Raw genomic sequence first — 21,252 nt, forward strand, 5'->3', positions numbered from 1 at the left:
AGAGACGTGAATCCTCGGTAAGGAGGGAAGGCTGACCTATGTGTTTGTATTGAAGGTTTCCCATTTTTTATCTTAGTGGAGGATCAGAAAGAGATTGCGAGCTTGCTAAGTCCTGAGTTGCGCCAGAAAGAGGTGCAGATGAATTTCCTTAATCAGCTGATGTCTGTTTTTAACCCCAAGAGTGGCACTTTGCCCCCCACTGCATCGCATACACAGGTTAGTAAAGGTTAACGTTAGCTTTGGTCCTGCCGAGCTTCCCTGAGCTCCTTCACTAACGGAATCTTTCATCAGACGGAGAGCGAAGCAGACGATGCTACGTCGGATCAGGCGTCCGCTGCCAAGACCAAGAACGTATTTGTAGCCCAGAACGTTTCCACCCTCCAAGAATTGGGTAAGAGGCAGAAGCTGTAGAAGCACAGCGTAGGAATTGTATTTCTGCCCCTTCTTCTTGAATTGATGTATTTCTTCTGTTTTGTAGGTGGATCGGAAAAGCTCCTCAGAGTCTGTTTAAACCTCCCCTACTTCCTACGATACATAAACCGGTTTCAAGACGCTGTTTCAGCCAATTCTTTCTTCATAATGCCGGCTACGGTGGGGGATGCGACAGCCGTGCGCAATGGGTGAGTGACTGTAGAAGAGTTGTGGGGACATTGAGTTAAGGATCTAGGGTAACGCTGACCCCTTCCCCTAAAATGATTTCTGTGCGTTTTCTGTAAAATAACCCCTTTCATTCCGTAGGTTCCATTCTCTTGTGATTGATGTGACTATGGCTCTGGACACCCTGTCCCTGCCTGTGATGGAACCGCTGACGCCTCCTCGTCTGAAGGATGTGACGCTCCTGGCCCTTAGCTGTTTGTACGCAGGTAACCCGCTACCAACAGACTGGCGGATCTGTACTGTCTGCCATATGAATTCAGCAGAATAGCCTGCATGTTGCCTGTAGGTTTTACTAACTCATTGAGGGGGAGGTGGGGGGTGTTATTCCTTTTAGGTGGTTTGGTTCTTTCTGGAGCTGGACTAGACATTTTCTGTTAAACATTTATAGTATTTTGGAACATGAACAGATTGCATAGGAAGTGTTCAGCCACTCCATGTCTCTTGTTCTCTGTTGTAGGTGTGAGCGTGGCCACGTGCATGGCTATCCTCCATGTGGGCAGCCCCCAACAGGTCCGGACAGGGTCCACAAGTTGCAAAGAGGAGGATTACGAGAATGATGCAGCCACCATTGTACAGAAATGTGTAAGTGGGGGTTCTGGTCCCACGTTTGTCAGCACTCTTGATCTTGAATGAGTTTGTCACGTCCTTATCTTCCTTTCTTCTAGCTGGAGATCTATGAAATGATCGGGCAGGCGATTAACAGCTCCAGGCGAGCCGGAGGAGAGGTGAGGATCCCTCTGCGTGTTTAGCTTGGTGTCGACCCACCTGGCGACTTTTAGATAAAGATGGCCGCTGGCGAAGCCTGGCTGCGTTTACTTCTCACTTTGTTTAAAGGAAATCTGTATAATCCTGGAAAAAAACATATTTGGAAATTTCTACCAGTTTTGGTAGTTCTGACGTCAAAAAGAAAAATATTTTTGACTACTGCAGAGGTTTATCAGTGTGAGGAGATAGAACAAGTTTACCAAGGAAACAAATACAATTTCAAAGAGCAGTATGTAACAATGGGTTAACGAATAGCATTTGTTCAGTTATTACATGTACATAAATGAATGCTAATCTCGCATAGTACGTCGGAGCTTTAATAAATGTTTCGCTTCAATCTCATTTTTCCCCCTCCAGCACTACCAGAACTTCCAGCTCCTGGGAGCCTGGTGCTTGGTGAACAGTCTCTACCTGATTCTGAACCTCAGCCCCACTGCGCTGGCGGATAAGGGGAAGGAGAAAGACCCCCTGGCCGCTCTGCGAGTCCGTGACATCACCCGGGCCAAGGATGCCGTTGGCTCCCCTAAGCTGGGTCCGATTAAAGGGTAGGTGCTTTTAATTAATGCTGTACGTGGTTCAGCCCTCGATGGGCCGATAGCAGATTTCTATGAATGCGTTTAACATTTTGTTGGAAGGCATTCAATATTAGATGAGAAGAGACCTAAAAGCTTTACATTTCTTTCTTCGTTGACTAAAGGTTTTTCCGTGAGAACGGAGCTGGTTTTGATCCCATTGTGTTTCTCTCTGAGCATGTGATGTGTCTGTTAATTTAGCATGTTTATTTTCTCTACAGACACCAGGGTTTTGGGGTTCTGTCCGTGGTGCTGGCAAACCATGCTATTAAGCTACTGACATCCTTATTCCAAGACCTGCAGGTTGAAACTCTCCACAAGGTAAGTAGATTTCTGTATGTTTCTATTTTTTTAAGCATGTTCTTCCAGCGACGTGTACTAGCTTTTTATTTTTCCTCCTCCTGCAGCAGGCCTGGGACTCAGACGGACCCCTCGCAGAGCTGAATATCACGGCTCAGAGCACATCTATTCAGAGAATCCAGCGACTCACAGACTCCATCCCGTTGACTAATCTGCTGTTCATCGTTTTATCGACATCATACCGCAAGGTGACCCGCGCCATTCCTGTTATATTGCATCCCAGATAGAAAAATAGCTCTGGGTTTGACCTGCAATTTAAAATGGACTGGGGACTTTTGCATAGATATTATATTAAAACTGTTTGTTTACGCTGTGCATAAATGTTTTTTTCAGGCTTGCATCTTGCAGCGTCAGAGAAAGGGATCCATGAGCAGTGATGCCAGCGCCTCCACGGACTCAAACACTTACTATGAAGATGATTTTAGCAGTACAGAGGAAGACAGCAGTCAAGGTAACTTAAAATCCCATGATGCTCCATGCCTCTGCCGCTATAGCACCAAGGGACCTGGAGTTCATAAAGGTAGATGGGCCAGATGTTGGCCTGGGTGCTTATAGACCGACCGACTGACTGTTTATTGGTCCTTCCTGCAGATGATGATAGCGAACCAATCCTCGGGCAGTGGTTTGAAGAAACCATTTCTCCCAGTAAAGAGAAGTCTGTTCCTCCACCGCCACCACCCCCACCGCCTCTGGAGAGCTCCCCGAGGCCAAAGAGCCCCAGCAAGCAGAACAACGGGGAAAATGGCAACATCTTGGCCAGTCGCAAGGACCCTGAACTGGTACGTAAAGCCCTCAAGCCATCTTACTGAGATGCTGTCCTGAACTAGTTTAGAGAACCCTGACCGCTTGACTAACGGAAATGTAACTCTGTTGGTATTACTCTGTGTCCAGTTCCTTAGTCTGGCTTCCAGTACGCTGAATTTTATCACCGGCTGCATGCTGAACTCTCGCAGTAACTTTATCCGGAACTACTTGAGCGTGTCTTTAACCGAGCAGCACATGGCCACGCTGGCCAGCATCATAAAGGACGTGGATAAGGATGGCCTGAAAGGTGAGTGGCCACGAGGCAGGTTCATAAATGGCCAATGGCTTTTCCATAACCTCTTCTGACCGTAACATTTCTGCTTCAGGTTCCTCGGATGAAGACTTCGCGGTCGCTCTCTATCAGTTTAACCACTGCCTGGTGACGTCTGACCTCCAGTCTCCTATGATGCAGGTTTGGTTTGCTCAGGTTCTGCTATCATTCTGCTGCTTCTCCATCTGGGGACCTGATACGTAAATACATGACATGCAGCAGCGAGTTAATGTATGTCTAGTTACGCTCCATGCAGTGTGTGAAAAGGAACATGACGTTTCGGTACCGCGGATCCCGCTAATATTATCTAATATCTAAACCATTGGCTTGAGTTTCACCATTTTCTCGCTTTCTGTTCCAGAGCGCTCTTCTTCAGCACTTGGGAGTGGCTCCAATGAGCGAGGGTCCGTGGCCCCTGTACATCCACCCTCAGTCTCTGTCTGTCCTCTCGCGCCTGTTACTGCTCTGGCAGCACAAGGCAAGCTCCCAGGGAGAGCCGGACGTGCCTGAATGTCTGCGAGTCTGGGAGAGGTACGAACCTGTTTGTGTTGATGGGGCCGTACTATGAAAACTTTGTTTTATGCGCTATGTCTGATCTCTTTTCTTATTCTACTCGGCAGGTTTGTGGCGACGCTAAAACAGAATGCATTGCAGGGAATGCTCCCCGGTGACACAGAAGATGTGAATGTGGATCACCTTCAGCTCCTTCTGCTGATTTTCCACAATCTGTCGGAACGAGGGCGTCACTCGGTCCTGTTACTGTGCGTTCAGACACTGCAGGAGCTGGCCGCCAACCTAGAGAGTCAGCTGTCCGCCGTGCCGCTGCTACTGGCAAGACTGCTGCTAGTGTTCGACTATCTACTGCATCAGTACTCCAAGCCTCCTCTCTATCTCTTCGAGCAGGTAAATATTGGCCCTTCGTCAGAGAGTCGCATGAAGGCCTCATGAAGTTCAGCAGGGGTTGGCGGAGGGAAGGATTTGGGATTTTAACGCTTTTAAGCCAGTGATGGGTGACGTGTCTCGTTTCTGTAGGTGCAATATAATCTTCTCACTCCTCCGCTGGGCTCTGGAGCATCAATGGATGGGACCGGTCGTACCTCCGCTTCATACTACGGGTTTAAAGAGGTGGAAGAAAACTGGACAAAGCACTGCTCGAGTGGTGAGATCTACCGGACAGTTCTTAGTGCTCATTTGGTATTTGATGACCCTCAATCTTGATCGCTGATTTGATCTGCGCTATAAAATAAAACAAGAGTGGGCTTCCAGCCCGGGGACGGGATCCTGTTAATGCAGCGTTTGTGGAGAGATTTGTCGTTGCTTGCTTTTAATCTTAAAACGTTTGTTTCAGATGCTCCTCCACCTCCTCGATTTTACAGCGTTCTCTCTCAGGAGGCCTCTGAAGATGATCTTCACCGGCTGGACAGCGCAGTAAGGCTTCTCTTACCTCTACTCCTGTGATTTGTTGTTGCTTATTGGCTGGAAGCTGAACAATATCTTAAAACAGCGAAATCATCTTTTTTTACCCCCTGCAGGTGTGCGAAGACCTGTTCTCCCGATCCTTGAAATACGATGACTTGTATTTTGCACTCATTTCCTTACTGGCTGCGGGATCTCAGTTCGACACTCTCCGGAGAAGCGAAAGCAAGAATGTAACCCCTTTGGTATGAGATATGAGCAGGTGGCCTGGGATTTGGGTGATTTTGGGGTAGTAGCGTGGTATCGGTGATGGATCAATGTGTGTTACATATCTTTGTACACAGTTTTTGAAATGGCTTATATGAGGGGTATTTTCAGTAAGCCTGATTTCCCCAGCAATAATAAAATAAACCTTCCCCCCCCAACCATCTCAGGAGGCCTGTGCCCTGCAGTATCACTTCCTTATACTGTGGAGGATTCTGGGAATATTGCCTCCTTCCAAAAGCTACATGAAGCAGCTGTCTGCAAACGGGTCATCCTCCAGCGAATGCGAAATCCTGCACACCCTGCGCTGGGCTTCTCGCCTGCGGGTCCCGTCGTACCAGCAGTGGATCACGGTACGCAACGTCTTCTGAATGTATCCTGAAGCTAAGCAACGCGTGACTGATGGGTGTTTTCTTCTGGTAATAAAACGGGACATTTTGGCAACTCACATTATCGTGTTTACCCCCCAGGATCACCTAGTGAAACAAGGAATGAAACCGGAGCAAGCTGCGTCTCTAACGGAGCAAACGTCGACCAAATGCAATTCTTTGAAGTATGACGTGGAAGTGGCAGAGGAGTACATCGCCAAACAGGTGAGCGTGGCTGATATATATACGCTTTGACCGCCTAGAAATGTGGGTAATCATAAAATCAGACCACGTAATCGTTGGCCTTCAAGCCTATATTGTTAGTGTGAAGTGCACACTGTCCACGCTGGTATTCTGCATGGAAGATGGAAGGCACTGCGTTCTCTGATGGTCGTTGTCCTTCCGTATGGAAAGGTCTGCTTTATGTGCTGGCCGTGAGTTTTGGTGATAAGATGCATTCTGCTCTTTCAGATCTCCACTTACTGCAGCACCAGCGGGTACACGTTTGAGCAGCTCCGCCAGGGGCCCAGCTTGCAGTGCATTTATGCGCTCGATGCAATGATTTGCAAGGTGCAGGTGTCTCTGGATGAGCACTTTTCCAAGTTGTCGACAGAGACTGACCCACACGCGTCCTCCCAAGTGGCCAAGAACCTTCTACCCGCTGCTCTGCAGCTTCTGGACCTGTACGCCACCTTGACACGCTGCTACCTACTTCAGAGCCTGCCACAGGAGAATGGGCACGATGAGAAGAAGCTGCAAGGCTATGCGGCCGTGTTGGCGATCGGCTCTGCCCGCTGCAAGGCAAACACACTGGGTAAGAGGAAGGGGGTATTGGCTAATTTCATAAATGGGCATATGACTTTCCTAATGGATGCCCTATAGAAAATGTCTGGAACCTGCCGCCTTCTGCTGCTCTTACCCGAGTCCTCTCCCGTAGGCCCGGTCTTGGTACAGAACCTCCCTACGGCTTTGCAGACCTTGTGCGAGTCTTGGAACAACATTCACACCAATGAGTTCCCCAGCATCGGATCGTGGGTGAGTTTAAGACACGCTGGGTAAATAAAATGCAGGATTCTTGTTTTTGGCTTTCGTATTTTTTGTTAGAGGTAAACAAATAAAATGCCCTCTGAAGTCTCTTTCTTATGACCCCCTGGAATAAATGGTGGGGCAGGGTGGCCATATCCCCGTACGTAGTGTCTAAGAATGCGTAGACTATTGGATACGTACACCGTGGTATTTAAAGCTACCTCTTCACTTTCTAGCGCAATGCTTTTGCCAATGACACAATCCCCTCGGAAAGCTATATTGGAGCGGTTCAAGCGGCTCACCTGGGAACCCTGTGCAGCGCCAGCCTGTCTCTTGCAGCTTCCCTCAAACACGTTCTCCTCTCCCTCGTCCGACTCACTGGAGATCTCATAGTGTGAGTATCTCTGAGTAAGAAGCTGCATGGCCCCCAGGGGCATCCTTATGTGTTTCACTGACTGATCTGTTTGACACCACCAGATGGTACCCCGAGGAGCAGAACTCCCGTCAGCTGATACAGTCCCTGCTGCCCCTGCTCCTGGAGAGCTGCACGGAGAGCGTGGCTGAGCTGTGCAGCACTTCACTGGAGAGGGTCCTTGGCCCTGCTGAGTCGGACGAGTTCCTTTCACGGGTCTACGAGAAACTGATCACAGGATGCTACAATATCCTGGCCAATCACTCTGACCCGTCCAGGTGAGTCCTCTTCCCGCGCGTGCGAAGCTTGGGGTGTCTTTTACCTGCCCATTTTATTTATTTTGTATTATTTTGTAGTGGGTTAGACGAGTCTATTTTGGAAGAGTGTCTGCAGTATCTGGAGAAGCAGCTAGAAAGCAGCCAGACCCGCAAGGTGATGGAGGAGTTCTTCACGGAGAGGTACGGATCTGGTATTTGTGGAAGTTGCGGTGTTTCCTGTTAAGTTGTGATTTTGCGAGCCGATGACTTTTTGTCTTTTTGTGTTACTGGCAGAGGTGAACTGGTGCAGATAATGATGGCGACCGCCAATGAGGCACTCTCAGCCAAGTTCTGTAACAGAGTTCTCAAGTTCTTCACCAAACTTTTCCAACTCAGTGAGTAGAGCCAGACGTTCCCCCGCTGCTCCTACATGGAAGAAGATTGATTACATGCTTAAATACTGATTATCCGAGCCATTACGACTGCTTAGAAAGGAACTGGTAATATGTGGCATTTCTCCCCCCTAGCTGAAAAAAGCCCGAACCCCAGTCTGCTGCATCTTTGTGGTACGCTAGCTCAGCTAGCCTGCGTTGAACCTGCGCAGTTACAGTCGTGGCTCGTACGAATGACGACTTCTCCTCCCAAGGACTCTGATCAGTCAGAGATTGTCCAGGAGAACCGGCAGCTCCTGCAGCTGCTCACGGCTTATATCGTGCGAGAGAACAGGTAACGCTTATTTACTGCGTCTGTGCGAGAAAGGTCCGTGTCTGTGTGGTGCATCTTCTGACTTGTGTCACGTTCCTACCGCAGCCAAGTAGGAGAAGGTGTGTGCACAGTGCTTCTCAGCACCCTCATTCCTATGGCCACTGACCTTCTTTCCAACGGCGACGGGACAGGTTTCCCTGAACTTATGGTGGTGATGGCTACTTTGGCGAGTGCTGGACAAGGTGCTGGACACCTTCAGCTTCATAGAGCGGCTTTGGACTGGTTATCCAGATGGTGAGTAGAGCTGCGAGCAGATAGAGGTCCCTCAAGCTCATAAAGCTGTTCCTGATAAACTTTGTTGTCTTCCAGTAAGAAGTATCTCTCCCAGAAGAATGTTGTAGAGAAAATGAACAATAATGTAATGCAAGGCAAGGTGGGTATGCTGGATTTGTACCTGTGTTTTAGGAGTTAGGTTGTGACGCACTCTGCATCCCCAATAAATGCCTCTTGCCGTGTCCCCTTCAGCATGTGACAATCCTGGAGTGCACCTGCCACATAGTGACATACCTGGCGGATGTAACTAATGCCTTGAGCCACAATTCGGGTCAGGGGCACAGCCATCCTTCTGTGGACGGGGAGGAGAGGGGCATAGAGATGGATTCGGACTGGGTGGAGGAGCTGGCGGTGGAAGAGGACGATTCTCAGGCTGAAGATTCGGTAGGCACCGCGCTCCCCGCCGTTCTCATTCTTGGTTCCCACGCCCTGCAGATTGCAGGATGGCTTACCCGTTATTTAAATCATACGATTGCTCTCGTTTTCTGTATAGGATGAAGATTCACTTTGTAATAAGCTGTGTACGTTCACCATCACACAGAAGGAGTTCATGAATCAGCACTGGTTAGTTCTGGGGCCTATGTTTTTATCTGTAACCGTATCTAGACCTTGTGGGGCCTCGTCCTTATCCACCATTTTCCAATTTGATTTGCTTCTTCCCCCTCCGTCGTACCCAGGTACCACTGCCACACCTGCAAGATGGTGGACGGAGTTGGAGTGTGCACCGTGTGCGCCAAGGTTTGCCACAAAGACCACGAGATCTCCTACGCGAAGTACGGCTCTTTCTTCTGTGACTGTGGAGCCAAAGAAGACGGCAGCTGTATGGTAAGCGGTCTTAATGGAAGCGAGACTGGATTCCTCAAAAAACAATGTGTTGTTGATGTTGCTACCCCCTTTTTCTCTGTAAATTATTGCAAGAACATGAATTTGTATTTAATTTCTTTTAAGGTCAAGCAGATGGTTAGACTCTTGGGTCTGGGCTCTTGTCTGGTCAACAAAAGCCACTTCTTATTTAAAAGCACGTCGCGCTTTCCTTTTAGGCTCTGGTTAAGAGAACGCCCAGCAGCGGCATGAGCTCCACCATGAAGGAGTCTGCCTTCCAGAGCGAGCCTCGTCTTCCGGAGAGTGCCATCCGGCACCCGGGCTCCGCTCTCACCGAAAAGGGCAAGGTCACCATCAGCGACGGCAAAGGGGATGACGAGAAGCCAAAGAGGAGCAGTTTGTGTCGAAACATCGAGGGCTGCAGAGAAGAGCTCGTTTGTCAGGTTTGTGAAAGGGTCCCGGAGCGGACGCATGTTGTTTGAAGTTAAAGATTTTGTGGATGGATGGCTGAGTCTTACGCGATGTCTATCCGTGTTCCAGGCCAACGTCTCTTTTGCACCTCTGGTTTTGGACATGCTCAATTTCTTGATGGGCGCCATCAGGAATAACTTCCAGCAGGCGTCCGCCGTGGGAAGCAGCAGCAGAGCTCAGCAGGCTCTCGATCAGCTCCACTCTCTGGAGAAGAGTGTGGAAATGACAGACCAGCTGATGGTAAGTGGTGGACCGTCAAAGGGGAGTCCTGTCCTCCAGCTTCAGTATGTCGTTGGGCATGTTTTCCCTTTTTTTTTTCCCTTTTTTTTTTTTCAGGTTCCCACACTGGGTTCTCAGGAAGGAGCTTTCGAGAACGTGAGAATGAATTACAGCGGTGACCAGGGTCAGACCATCCGCCAGCTGATCAGCGCGCACGTGTTACGCCGGGTCGCTATGTGCGTGTTGTCTTCTCCTCATGGACGTAGGCAACATCTCGCTGTCAGTCATGAGAAGGGGAAGGTGAGCTCACGGAGTACACATTAACCAGATCTTTCAATACTTAGTGATTAAACAAGTAGCTTTTATATCTATTTAGCTAAGAAATTAAATGAACCCAGTATCGTGTTTGAGAATGTTCGTGTTAATTCAGTTTGGCGACTCCTACGGTTTGCGCAGCGACTTCTGCATATCTTCTATACTCTTTCCCGTTGCTTTGCAGATTACCGTATTGCAGCTTTCTGCACTCTTAAAACAAGCCGATTCCAGCAAGCGGAAACTGACCCTGACGCGTCTGGCTTCTGCCCCTGTACCGTTCACGGTTCTCAGTTTGACAGGTAACCCCTGCAAGGAGGACTATCTGGCAGTGTGTGGGTTAAAGGTAAGCATGCCTGACTCTCGTGATCTCTGATTCCCACGTGCATGGATATCCGTTCACGTTCTTTGTTCTCGTATTCCAGGATTGTCACGTCCTCACGTTCAGCAGCTCAGGGTCAGTGTCTGATCATCTGGTGCTTCACCCTCAGTTGGCTACTGGAAACTTTATCATTAAAGCAGTGTGGCTACCAGGCTCCCAAACCGAACTGGCCATCGTTACAGCGGACTTTGTGAAGGTCAGATAATTCCTCTGTATTGGGTTTGTGTGTCCTTGGCTTGCACACAGCGCTATTATTCCCGTGCGAGAGTAATGAACAGTAATCTGTATTCGAAGCCCCTGCTGTTCTCGGTTTATGGGGGTCTTACGTATTGTTCTCATCGCAGGTTTACGACTTGTCTGCGGACGCTCTGAGTCCCACATTTTACTTCCTGCTTCCGAGCTCTAAAATCCGCGACGTCACTTTCCTTTTTAACGAGGAGGGGAAGAATATCATTGTGATCATGTCTTCCGCGGGCTACATTTACACCCAGCTCATGGAGGAGGCCAGCAGCGCCAAACATGGCCCTTTTTATGTCACCAACGTCTTGGAGGTCACCCACGAAGACCTGAAGGTTAGTGAGGATCCTGCTAATTAAACTTCACGTTTGGTGTTCAGGTGAAACGTCGGGTTGCGGAGGGCTTGTTTGTAGTCGCCGTAAGCCTAGATGATTGCTGTGGTTTCTAACTGGTTTGTTTTAATCATTTTTAATTCCTGATATGCTGTAGTTTCTTTGCTCAGGTTTAGCCACTGGTAAACTCTTTGGGTAAAAGCTGTAAATGCCAGGAGAAGCTCTGCGTTTACCTCCCGTGTGCAGCAAACATTTTCTGAAGAGTCTTTCACCAGCTTGGGAACGGGAGTTTTAAATAAAAACACATTTCCCCTCATGTTTTTTTTCTTCCCTTGTCCTCTCGCAGGATAGTAACGGGCAGGTTGCCGGTGGCGGGGTGTCTGTGTATTACTCCCACGTGTTACAGATGCTCTTCTTCAGCTACTGCCAAGGAAAGTCCTTTGCTGCCACCATGAACCGGTCTTCTCTGGAGATACTGCGCCTTTTCCCTATCAATCTAAAAGGGTGAGTGCGGTAGAAACGGTTTTTTACGGACTACATGGACGGTTTCAGGTCATCACAAAGTTATTTGTTGTATTGCAGTACAAATGGAGGCAGTAAGTCCTCCCCAGCACTTTGTCAGTGGTCAGAAGTCATGAACCACCCAGGTTTGGTGTGTTGTGTCCAGCAGACCACAGGGATACCTCTCGTGGTCATGATAAAGCCAGACAGCTTCCTTATCCAGGAGATCAAAACCTTGCCGGCCAAAGCCAAAGTAAGTCGAGAAGAGTTTTTGGAAAGTTTGGGTTGGTCGGTTTCAGCCGTTACTAACCTGTTGGGTTTTTTCAGATCCAAGATATGGTAGCCATTCGGCACACGGCTAGCAACGACCAGCAGAGAACCACCATGATTCTTCTGTGCGAGGATGGGAGTTTGCGCATCTATATGGCCAGCGTGGAGAATACATCGTACTGGCTGCAGCCTTCCCTGCAACCCAGCAGTAGCATCAGCATCATGAAGCCAGTGCGCAAACGCAAGCCGGCCACCGTCCGTAAGGAACCCTCTCCGTTCAATTGGTTTCTGTCGATGTGCAAAAACTTCGAGTTTGTCCTTAACTTTCTAACTTTTTTCTGTTCAGTGACTCGAGCGTCCAGCCAAGTGACCTTCCCCATCGACTTTTTCGAGCATAATCAGCAGCTGACGGACGTGGAGTACGGAGGGAACGACCTCCTGCAGTTGTATAACGCCCAGCAGATAAAACACCGGCTCAATTCCACGGGAATGTACGTCGCCAACACAAAGGTATGACCCTGAGCCCCCTCGCGCATTCTGAGCATGTTCTCCCGTGTGTTGGGGGGACTGTTTTCCCACCGAGATCTTTCTCCTTCCAGCCTGGAGGATTCACGGTCGAAGTTTTGAACAACAACAGCACGATGGTGATGACCGGGATGCGGCTTCAGATTGGCACGCAAGCCATCGAGCGGGCGCCATCTTACATCGAAATGTTTGGCCGCACCATGCAGCTGAATCTCAGCAGAGCCCGGTGGTTTGACTTCCCTTTCACTCGGGAAGAAGCTCTACAAGCGGACAAAAAGCTCACATTATTCTGTAAGTCTCAATGTGACGTCTTCAACATTGTAAACAATCGGCTTTAAAAACGCCAATTGCCAGATATCCTGAACGGAAGCTGAATAGAAACGACCCCCATGAATAGTATATTAGGGAACGAAGTCATGATGATCATCCCTCTGGGTAATGATAGAGCCGTGTGTTTCTCACCACGCGTCCTGGCTTGTTGCAGTTGGTGCTTCTGTAGACCCAGCCGGTGTTACCATGATAGATGCCATCAAGATATACGGGAAGACTAAAGAACAGTTTGGCTGGCCGGACGAACCGCCCGAGGACTTCCCATCGGCCTCTGTGAGCAGTGTGTGCCCTCCAAACCTGAACCAAGGGAATGGTTCCCCTGATGGGGAGACTGCCACCCCACCCTCCACTAACGGCACAGTCATAGAGAGGTAAGTGGGGGCAAGAAGGGAGCTCTGTGATAAAAGGGTCTTTACAGGTTAAAGTTATTTCCTCATCTTTTTGTGGTATCCCTCTGTGTCCCGTTCTCTTTGCTTCACACTTTTTTTTTCTATTTTATTTGCTCCCCCCCAAGTTCTGACCCAGAGCCTTTAACGATCATGGACCGGTTAGTAAAGTTCACTTTTCTCTGCACGACTGAGTGTGCACACAGACCTCCGCGGTGTGCCTAATTATGCTTCAGTTCCCGGTGCTCTTTGCATGCCAAGAGGTTACGTTTTAGACAGTACACCAGATGTAAAGCGTATTGAGAATAGTCATTGGGGGGGGCTTGGGGCATGGGACTCCTGCAAAGCGATGGCCGTTTGGAGCGTTCACTTACCGAGCGCGCTTTCTGTAAGTCACAGACCGCAGTACAGCTTTCAGTAGAGGCTTTCCACTTTGGATATACTCCGAAAAGGTGTGAGGCAGTTCATTTAACCCCTGTGTATCTGCTGTGTGCGCCTTGGAAAGATGCCTTGCATTCAGGCACGGTTTTGGCCTTTAACCGCTCGCCCTCTGACCGTGACTAATGTGTCGCACCAGAATCGGATTAATAACTGTCTGGAGTTGTAGCTTTAATTGTACGGATATTTACAGAAAACTGCTTTGCTCTGGGTTTTTTTTTTCTTTGGAGCAGTTAAATACATTAACCATTTGTCATCCTCAGACTTGTGGGAAGTTCGCTGGAAGCTCTGGAAAGCTGCTTTGGCTTTGGACTGGTGTCTGACAAGGTAAGAGATTGTTTTCTGGAGCTGGGATGGCGGCTGTGTAGCTCTCCGTCTGTTTGATGGATCCAGTTCCTTTGCGACGAACGGGTCTTCCCTCCAAGTGTGGATTTCCGCAGATTCCTTCACAGTGTCGACACTTTAAATTAAAGCGTTTATCATTTAGTGTTTTGGACGCTTGGCTCTTGTGCTATAACATAACACACGCGTGTCTCTGATCCAGGAGAAGACCAAGGCGTCTGCTCTGGAACTGGCCACCGTCCTGCTTTCTATGCCAACTCCTTGTAGCGTCCAGCTACAAACCAAGAGCCTGCTAGCCAGTCTGCACAGCAGCCGATCGGCCTACCACAACCACAAGGTAGGACGGCAGGATTCCTGTTGTGTTTCGGGGGGGTTCGTGGCTTTTTTGCCTGTCTCACTGATGTGCCCCTCCAGGATCAGGCGTTGTTGAGTAATGCCGTACAGTGCCTGAGCGCCTGCGCCAAGGAGGGGAAAGACCTGGATCCAGAGGTGTTCCAGAGGCTGGTAGTCACTGCTCGCTCCATCGCTATAATGCGACCCAACAACCTGGTCCATTACACGGAGTCCAAGCTGCCTGCAGGAGATACAGGTGAGAAAACCTCCAAATAATCAGACCTGCGTATTGGTGAGAAATCAGTGAGTTCCATTTATGCAAGCGCCATAATCTTAATCGGTTAGTTACTCCAGTCTGCCCTTCTTCCTCCCCATCAGAGAGCGGCGGGGATCAGAAGGAAGCCGTGCAATCCGCAGACGGGGAAGAGACCTTCACGTTCATCACGCAGCTGGTCAACCAGTTCTGGAAACTTCATGCATCGAAGCCCAAAAATGCTTTCCTGGCCCCTGCCTGTCTGCCAGGTATTACGATGCCCCAGACGCTCGTCCCCCCATCTGCACGCGAATGTTTAACCTGACAAAGTTCTTGTGCTTTCCGGCAGGACTCACACACGTGGAAGCCACAGTGAACGCCCTTGTGGACATTATCCACGGGTACTGCACGTGTGAGTTGGACTGCATCAACCTCGCCTCCAAGTTCTACATGCAGATGCTGCTGTGTCCGGTGAGTGTGACGGGAACGTGGGGCAGATCACCTTGTTTACGCACGGCTGGTTAAAAAGCAGACCACGTGGGATTAAAACCTCCTGGAACAGAGTCTGGACCCCAACATATTAAGTCTTTTTAATATTCTTTTTTCCAGGACCCTTTCGTGAGTTTCTCCTGCAAGCAAGCGCTGATTCGCGTACTGCGGCCTCGGAATAAACGCCGTCATGTGACTCTCCCTTCGTCTCCCCGCAGCAACACCCCTATAGGTAAGTGCCATTATATTTCCGCTTTGTTAGTATTTGGTTTTTCCATGATGATGGCTACTGCAGAAAGCGTGTTCCTGACACGGCACGGAGAGCCTCTTTCCCCGTAGTCTATATGTATGTTTTAGGGATGAAAAACTGGCGCTTTCAGCGTTTGCAGACTCTCCAAATTAGTTGTCAAAGCTTTTCTTATCAGAACTACGGGCATGTCAATCGAAACATTTATCCTAGATTTATTAGGACATGGATAGCGATCGTTTTCAATGATCTAGATGTACAGAACATCTGGAGGATACACAATACAACCAAGATACACTAGTTACACCACGGTGGGACTTGTCTGTAAAGGATTGTGGGTATTCGGCTGCCAAAGGTGTAAGATATAAAAAAATAAACTTAGTGACTACTTCCAAGTTTTAAAGAAAAAAACTCACTCTGAGGTCACTGTGCCTGACCTGCGGGACATGGAGAATCCAGCAGCCGGACACCCCCTGCCTTCTGCTACGCAGGGAGCTCCTTCTCCTGTCCAGGCTGCCCACGTTTCGGGCCAGAACTCGCTCACGGGACAGGGATAGGCAGTGTTGTGGCCAGGAAAAATATTATAGAACAAAATGGCAAATGTGGCTTCCAGCAGGAACGCTCCGTATGTAAACAGATATTGCCCAGCCAGACTCTGCTTGCACGTAGCCCCCCGGTCTGCGTCCGAGCCGCTGGTGCGTCTCGCTGTCCGGCGAGCACTCGATCCGAGCGTTTTCCACCTGCTGGTGAGGAGGACTTTGCTCTGTAAGCAGGTCTCTTTCTTAGCACATGTATATCATGGTTTTAATTCTGTCTAGGTTGGAGATCTTGGTATCCTTCAGGTGTGGCTGTAATTAGGATGCCTTCGTCATACAAGGACCTCTATAACCGTGAGCACTCGGGTCACCCGAGTTTCATTTCTATTGCCCTTTGCTAGGAATTGCCTCCATTATTGTGGTGATCATTAGTGCTGTGAAACACAGGGTCCAGTGATAGTGAGAGATGTGTCGGGGCCCCGGCGGATAGATTGTGATCAGTGTGTCTGTCCCAGGTGACAAAGACGATGACGACGACGATGAGGCTGAAGATAAGATGCAAAGCGTCGGTATCTCTAACGGAGACCACGTGCGGCAGCAGAGCCAGGAACAGAACGAAGTGGATCACGGAGACTTTGAGATGGTGGTGAGTGATTATTGGAGACCCGCGTGGTGGTTACCCTGAGGTTTGGGCAGCGGGGGCGTTATGGGAGATTCTTTTCTGCTTTTTTTGTTGTATTAGGCTAATGAAAGATTGCAGAGCAGAGTAACTGCTGGTTTCCCTGTCGTCTATCAGTCAGAGTCTATGGTGCTGGAGAGCTCGGACAGCGTGAATAACGGAAACCCGTCGCCTTTGGAGGCTCTTCTCGCTGGGGCCGAGGGCTTTCCTCCCATGCTGGACATCCCTCCGGATGCAGATGATGAGACCATGGTGGAGTTGGCCATCGCTCTCAGTCTCCAGCAAGATCAGCAAGGTATGTTTCCGCCATAAGAAGGCTTATCCCCCACGGCCCGAGTAGCTGTAAGCAGACGGCCCGCCTCATGCTTCTGTCTTAATCCTCCATCATCCTCCTTGGCAGGGAGCAGCAGCAGCGCCCTGGCGTTACAGAGCCTCGGCCTGTCGGGGCAAGCGCCGAGCTCCTCGTCCCTCGATGCTGGGACTCTGTCTGACACTACTGCATCAGGTAAGCTACTGAGCCCCCCAGGTTACTCTGCGCTGTACTCCGACCTTAAAATCCAAAACAATATTTAGATCGATCATTTTCGCATCCGCCGCATGTCTGGCAAAGGTAAGAGCGGCATTTGAAAAGCCCCCAGTGCTTCCCCTGGGCATCCTCCATGCTTTTATAAGGCCTTGAGACTTGTGCTTAGTGACGCAGAGTTGAACGCACGGCCGACCCCATACGCGGTCCGTTACATGTGATGACCTTTTGGGTGTTTGCTGAACCAGTCCCTGGGTGCTTTACGTACGAGTAAAATGTTGTCCTGCTTGGGGGGTCATTTCGTGCTGCCCTGTTAGTCAGTGGCTGTGTTTTAACCGGTAACAGCTCTCCTCATGCTTGTAGCTCCAGCATCGGATGACGAAGGTAGCACCGCAGCGACCGATGGCTCAACCCTGCGAACCTCGCCAGCGGATCACGGGGGAAGCGTGGGCTCGGAGAGCGGCGGCAGTGCCGTGGACTCGGTAGCCGGTGAGCATAGTGGTACGTCTGTGGTGACTTGTTTTTTGTGACGTTTAATGTGAAAAAGGGAAGAACGGGCAATATCTTCCCGGAGAAAAAAATACACATTGGAGTCATAGTTTGTACCCCTACACAGCTGATGTACCTGCCTCGGCACAGATGGGGATCCCACCGGTCCTCCCAACTGCTTGATTCTGACGTTCTGTTCTGTGAAATGTTTTTATTGTGTTTTTACACTTCATTTAGTGATTCTTGTTACGCTGGTTTTTATTCTTCCAGTTTCAGGACGGAGCAGCGCTTATGGCGATACCACGGTCGAGGGGCATCCTCCTGGTCCGAGCAGCATCGGTTCTAGCACCGGGGCGATCAGCACGGCCACCGGACACCATGAGGGCGAGGGATCTGAGGGAGAAGGGGAGACAGAAGGGGATGCACACACCAGCAATAGGTTGGCTCTTATGGCTATGGGACGACCGCACGCTTTGGGGGCAGTGATATTTTGTTTCCCCTCTTCTTGGTCTTTTTCCCCCTTATTTCTCCTTTTTTTCTTCCTTTGCAGGCTTCACATGCTGCGTCTCGTGCTGCTGGAGCGCCTGCTTCAATCTCTGCATAATCTCCGAGGCGTGGGGGGCGTTCGTGCCATTCCATACATGCAGGTGATTGGTCATTCCTGGGACCCGTTAATACTAATAAGCGAAGGTGGAATATTAGGCATGATGATGACTGTGTGTAACTCTGCTCTCCAGGTGGTGCTGATGCTGACCGCCGATCTGGATGGTGAAGATGAGAAGGATAAAGGCGCTCTGGACAGCCTCTTGTCCCAACTGATCACAGAACTAGGTCTTGATAAAAAGGTAGCCAGATTCTCTTCCCTCTCTGTGAATGTAAGTCATTTTTACGCTGAGGCTCATTGATTTGACAGGTTTTGTGGTTTTTCTTGTAGGATGTATCAAAGAAGAATGAGAGGACGCCTCTGAATGAGGTCCACCTAGTAATCATGAGGCTTCTCAGTGTATTCATGTCCCGGACAAAGTCTGGCTCCAAATCGTCCATTTGTGAGGTGAGCGAGAGCCCATGTGTCTGGCCGTGGGCACACATGTAGTGTCAGGGAACGTATTAACCAGGATTTAGGGCAAGACGTTTGAAGATCCGTCCAGTAACTTACAGAATCGGTAATGAACACCACCAAGTAAGGTAGGTTCTTTGCTATTACGTCATGCGGTCCTTTGTCTCCTTCCTTGCAGTCATCTTCACTGATTTCCAGCGCGACTGCCACGGCCCTGCTGAGCTCAGGGGCGGTGGATTACTGCCTTCATGTACTGAAGTCTCTCCTTGAATACTGGAAGAGCCAGCAGAGTGACGAGGAGCCGGTGGCTGCCAGTCAGCTCCTAAAACCGCATACCACCTCTTCCCCTCCTGATATGAGCCCGTTCTTCTTGAGGCAGTACGTCAAGGTACGTGCGCGTCCTACGGGCCGATACGGCGGACCTGTCTTCTCTGCAACGATATGGAAAGCGGCCCTATTAAAACCGTTTGACAAAAACGTTACTCTGTCCTTTCTTTCCCCCCCAGGGCCATGCTGCCGATGTCTTCCAGGCATATACACAGCTACTGACGGAGATGGTTCTGCGTCTGCCTTACCAGATAAAGAAAATCGCAGACAGCAACTCGCGAATTCCACCGCCCGTATTTGACCATTCCTGGTTTTACTTCCTGTCCGAGGTGCGTAAAATAAAAATCTACGTTTATAATATTATATTATTTCATATAATTATATTTTTATGTATTATAATTATATTTTAATATCATTATGAAGATGAGAAAAGGCTGCATAATTTACCCTTTCTGTTTCACTCTAGTACTTGATGATCCAGCAGACGCCATTTGTTCGCCGCCAAGTCCGGAAGCTCCTGCTGTTCATCTGCGGCTCCAAAGAGAAATATCGGCAGCTCCGTGACTTGCACACCCTTGACTCGCACGTCAGGGGAATTAAGAAACTGCTGGAGGAACATGGCATCTTCTTGCGTGCCAGTGTGGTCACCGCCAGCTCCGGGTCCGCTCTGCAGTACGACACGCTGATTAACCTGGTAAGCCGCGCCGCGGTCAGCAGCGAGATGGCTGCATTTGGAAAGGCGCAGTGCCATTAAATCTGCAAATTGTTTTATTTTCTAGATGGAGCACCTCAAAGCCTGCGCAGAAATCGCCTCTCAACGGACCGTAAACTGGCAGAAATTCTGTGTTAAAGACGACTGTAAGTTACCCTGAACCATACCAAGTACTGACGAAACGTGATTTACTGTGCAGTCGCACGCTGATACTGTTACATATTACTTGTAAGGGTTTTTTGAGTCACGTGAAACGTTACATGTATGTAAAGTTTACAGGTATTTTGTTTTGTGTTCCCGCAGCTGTCCTGTACTTCCTTTTACAAGTCAGCTTCTTGGTTGACGAAGGCGTCTCCCCGGTTCTTCTTCAGCTCCTCTCCTGCGCTCTTTGCGGCAGTAAGGTCCTTTCGGCATCTTCGGGCTCGGGGCAGTCCGTCTCCGGCTCTGGGCAGTCGGGTTCGCAGTCCAAGTCTTCTACCAAAAAAAGCAAAAAAGAGGAAAAGGACAAGGATAAAGACGGTAAAATCACCGGGGATCCTGCGGGCTTCACGGCTGCTTGTTTCTGCATAACATTAAACGGTTTCGTTGGTCTGCAGGCGAAAGCGCGAACAGCCAGGAGGAGCAGCTCTGCACGGCGCTGGTGAACCAGCTGAATAAGTTTGCAGACAAGGAGACTTTGATTCAGTTCCTGCGATGCTTCCTTCTGGAGTCCAACTCCTCGTCTGTCCGCTGGCAGGCTCACTGCTTAGCCCTGCACATCTACAGGTAAATATATATATCAAATATTATTATATATACTATTAATATCATATTATATATATATATATACCTGCGTCTCCATGGAGAATCCACAACTTGTGTCTTCCGCTTAGACTGGAAATTGTCGCTTTAAGCCTCCTGCCCTTCGTGTTGTAGATAAGAGGACTCTGTGAAGATGGCCGTATCTTCTCTTTAATGACTGCCTTTGGTTTGATTTAAGGAATTCTAACAAGTCCCAGCAGGAGTTGCTCCTAGACCTCATGTGGTCCATTTGGCCCGAGCTTCCCGCGTACGGACGCAAAGCCGCACAGTTTGTCGACCTCCTGGGATACTTTTCGCTCAAAACTCCACAGACCGAGAAAAAGGTATAGAATTATCTTCATGCGCAGAACAGTCTGTGCTCTCTCAGTAACAGATGGTTACATAATCTGTGACTCTTTTTCTTTATCAGTTTAAAGAATATTCCCAAAAGGCTGTTGAAATCCTGCGGACCCAAAACCACATACTGACCAACCACCCCAACTCCAACATCTACAAGTGAGTGTCGGCCTACACGGCTCATCGTGTCCTCCTCTGCCCCTTCTCCTTTCATCGTAAATGTTTAATTTGCGTCTCTCTGCAGCACGCTGTCTGGCTTGGTGGAGTTTGATGGATATTATCTGGAAAGTGACCCCTGCCTGGTCTGCAATAACCCCGAAGTCCCGCTGTGTGTAAGTAAAATCCCTGCAGACGTTGGGTTTGAAGGCTGTATAACCTCACGATAGCGTCCGTATTTCAGAACACCCGCGTCTTCGTTTCTCACGTCGTTTCAGTGAACTTGTCCTTCTCTTGGCAGAACATCAAGCTGTCCTCTATTAAGGTGGACACGCGCTACACAACCACGCAGCAGGTAGTGAAACTGATCGGCAGCCACACGATCAGCAAAGTCACCGTGAAGATCGGGGACCTGAAACGCACAAAGATGGTCCGCACTATTAATTTGTACTACAACAACCGCACCGTGCAGGCTATTGTCGAGCTTAAAAACAAGTAAGTTCCACCTCGTTATGAAAACAGCCAGTTGTGTTCCTC

General features: G+C 49.3%; 1 protein-coding gene across 8 annotated transcripts in view; it reads left to right on the forward strand.

Annotated features, from left to right (window-relative positions):
* UBR4 (ubiquitin protein ligase E3 component n-recognin 4) overlaps positions 1-21,252 on the forward strand; it is a 35,761-nt gene that overhangs the window by 2,350 nt on the left and 12,159 nt on the right. Inside the window, exons 5-74 of one of the 8 annotated variants that reach the window (XM_053451900.1) lie at positions 77-216; positions 292-391; positions 479-620; positions 739-863; positions 1,115-1,239; positions 1,323-1,382; positions 1,780-1,967; positions 2,216-2,315; positions 2,402-2,542; positions 2,688-2,805; positions 2,946-3,133; positions 3,246-3,405; positions 3,485-3,570; positions 3,791-3,960; positions 4,050-4,332; positions 4,462-4,588; positions 4,778-4,857; positions 4,962-5,090; positions 5,280-5,462; positions 5,580-5,702; positions 5,949-6,291; positions 6,415-6,512; positions 6,740-6,897; positions 6,981-7,193; positions 7,272-7,373; positions 7,467-7,567; positions 7,700-7,898; positions 7,983-8,171; positions 8,247-8,310; positions 8,403-8,594; positions 8,704-8,774; positions 8,888-9,035; positions 9,251-9,475; positions 9,573-9,743; positions 9,840-10,022; positions 10,222-10,380; positions 10,460-10,612; positions 10,761-10,988; positions 11,332-11,489; positions 11,568-11,739; positions 11,814-12,015; positions 12,103-12,266; positions 12,356-12,572; positions 12,766-12,982; positions 13,126-13,158; positions 13,699-13,762; positions 13,980-14,114; positions 14,192-14,366; positions 14,489-14,632; positions 14,713-14,834; positions 14,973-15,084; positions 15,918-15,989; positions 16,151-16,281; positions 16,378-16,609; positions 16,715-16,819; positions 17,201-17,338; positions 17,597-17,765; positions 17,877-17,973; positions 18,064-18,171; positions 18,261-18,377; positions 18,562-18,771; positions 18,890-19,039; positions 19,177-19,404; positions 19,490-19,568; positions 19,726-19,941; positions 20,019-20,187; positions 20,402-20,546; positions 20,633-20,718; positions 20,804-20,891; positions 21,017-21,210. In XM_053451900.1, coding sequence (XP_053307875.1) covers positions 77-216; positions 292-391; positions 479-620; positions 739-863; positions 1,115-1,239; positions 1,323-1,382; positions 1,780-1,967; positions 2,216-2,315; positions 2,402-2,542; positions 2,688-2,805; positions 2,946-3,133; positions 3,246-3,405; positions 3,485-3,570; positions 3,791-3,960; positions 4,050-4,332; positions 4,462-4,588; positions 4,778-4,857; positions 4,962-5,090; positions 5,280-5,462; positions 5,580-5,702; positions 5,949-6,291; positions 6,415-6,512; positions 6,740-6,897; positions 6,981-7,193; positions 7,272-7,373; positions 7,467-7,567; positions 7,700-7,898; positions 7,983-8,171; positions 8,247-8,310; positions 8,403-8,594; positions 8,704-8,774; positions 8,888-9,035; positions 9,251-9,475; positions 9,573-9,743; positions 9,840-10,022; positions 10,222-10,380; positions 10,460-10,612; positions 10,761-10,988; positions 11,332-11,489; positions 11,568-11,739; positions 11,814-12,015; positions 12,103-12,266; positions 12,356-12,572; positions 12,766-12,982; positions 13,126-13,158; positions 13,699-13,762; positions 13,980-14,114; positions 14,192-14,366; positions 14,489-14,632; positions 14,713-14,834; positions 14,973-15,084; positions 15,918-15,989; positions 16,151-16,281; positions 16,378-16,609; positions 16,715-16,819; positions 17,201-17,338; positions 17,597-17,765; positions 17,877-17,973; positions 18,064-18,171; positions 18,261-18,377; positions 18,562-18,771; positions 18,890-19,039; positions 19,177-19,404; positions 19,490-19,568; positions 19,726-19,941; positions 20,019-20,187; positions 20,402-20,546; positions 20,633-20,718; positions 20,804-20,891; positions 21,017-21,210 — 10,414 coding nt within the window. The remainder of the gene's footprint in view (positions 1-76; positions 217-291; positions 392-478; positions 621-738; positions 864-1,114; positions 1,240-1,322; positions 1,383-1,779; positions 1,968-2,215; positions 2,316-2,401; positions 2,543-2,687; positions 2,806-2,945; positions 3,134-3,245; positions 3,406-3,484; positions 3,571-3,790; positions 3,961-4,049; positions 4,333-4,461; positions 4,589-4,777; positions 4,858-4,961; positions 5,091-5,279; positions 5,463-5,579; positions 5,703-5,948; positions 6,292-6,414; positions 6,513-6,739; positions 6,898-6,980; positions 7,194-7,271; positions 7,374-7,466; positions 7,568-7,699; positions 7,899-7,982; positions 8,172-8,246; positions 8,311-8,402; positions 8,595-8,703; positions 8,775-8,887; positions 9,036-9,250; positions 9,476-9,572; positions 9,744-9,839; positions 10,023-10,221; positions 10,381-10,459; positions 10,613-10,760; positions 10,989-11,331; positions 11,490-11,567; positions 11,740-11,813; positions 12,016-12,102; positions 12,267-12,355; positions 12,573-12,765; positions 12,983-13,125; positions 13,159-13,698; positions 13,763-13,979; positions 14,115-14,191; positions 14,367-14,488; positions 14,633-14,712; positions 14,835-14,972; positions 15,085-15,917; positions 15,990-16,150; positions 16,282-16,377; positions 16,610-16,714; positions 16,820-17,200; positions 17,339-17,596; positions 17,766-17,876; positions 17,974-18,063; positions 18,172-18,260; positions 18,378-18,561; positions 18,772-18,889; positions 19,040-19,176; positions 19,405-19,489; positions 19,569-19,725; positions 19,942-20,018; positions 20,188-20,401; positions 20,547-20,632; positions 20,719-20,803; positions 20,892-21,016; positions 21,211-21,252) is intronic. The other 7 variants (XM_053451902.1, XM_053451901.1, XM_053451904.1 and 4 more) reach the window with 7 other exon arrangements.

The sequence above is a fragment of the Spea bombifrons genome, chromosome 12 (assembly GCF_027358695.1).
Source record: "Spea bombifrons isolate aSpeBom1 chromosome 12, aSpeBom1.2.pri, whole genome shotgun sequence".
Classification (NCBI taxonomy): domain Eukaryota; kingdom Metazoa; phylum Chordata; class Amphibia; order Anura; family Pelobatidae; genus Spea; species Spea bombifrons.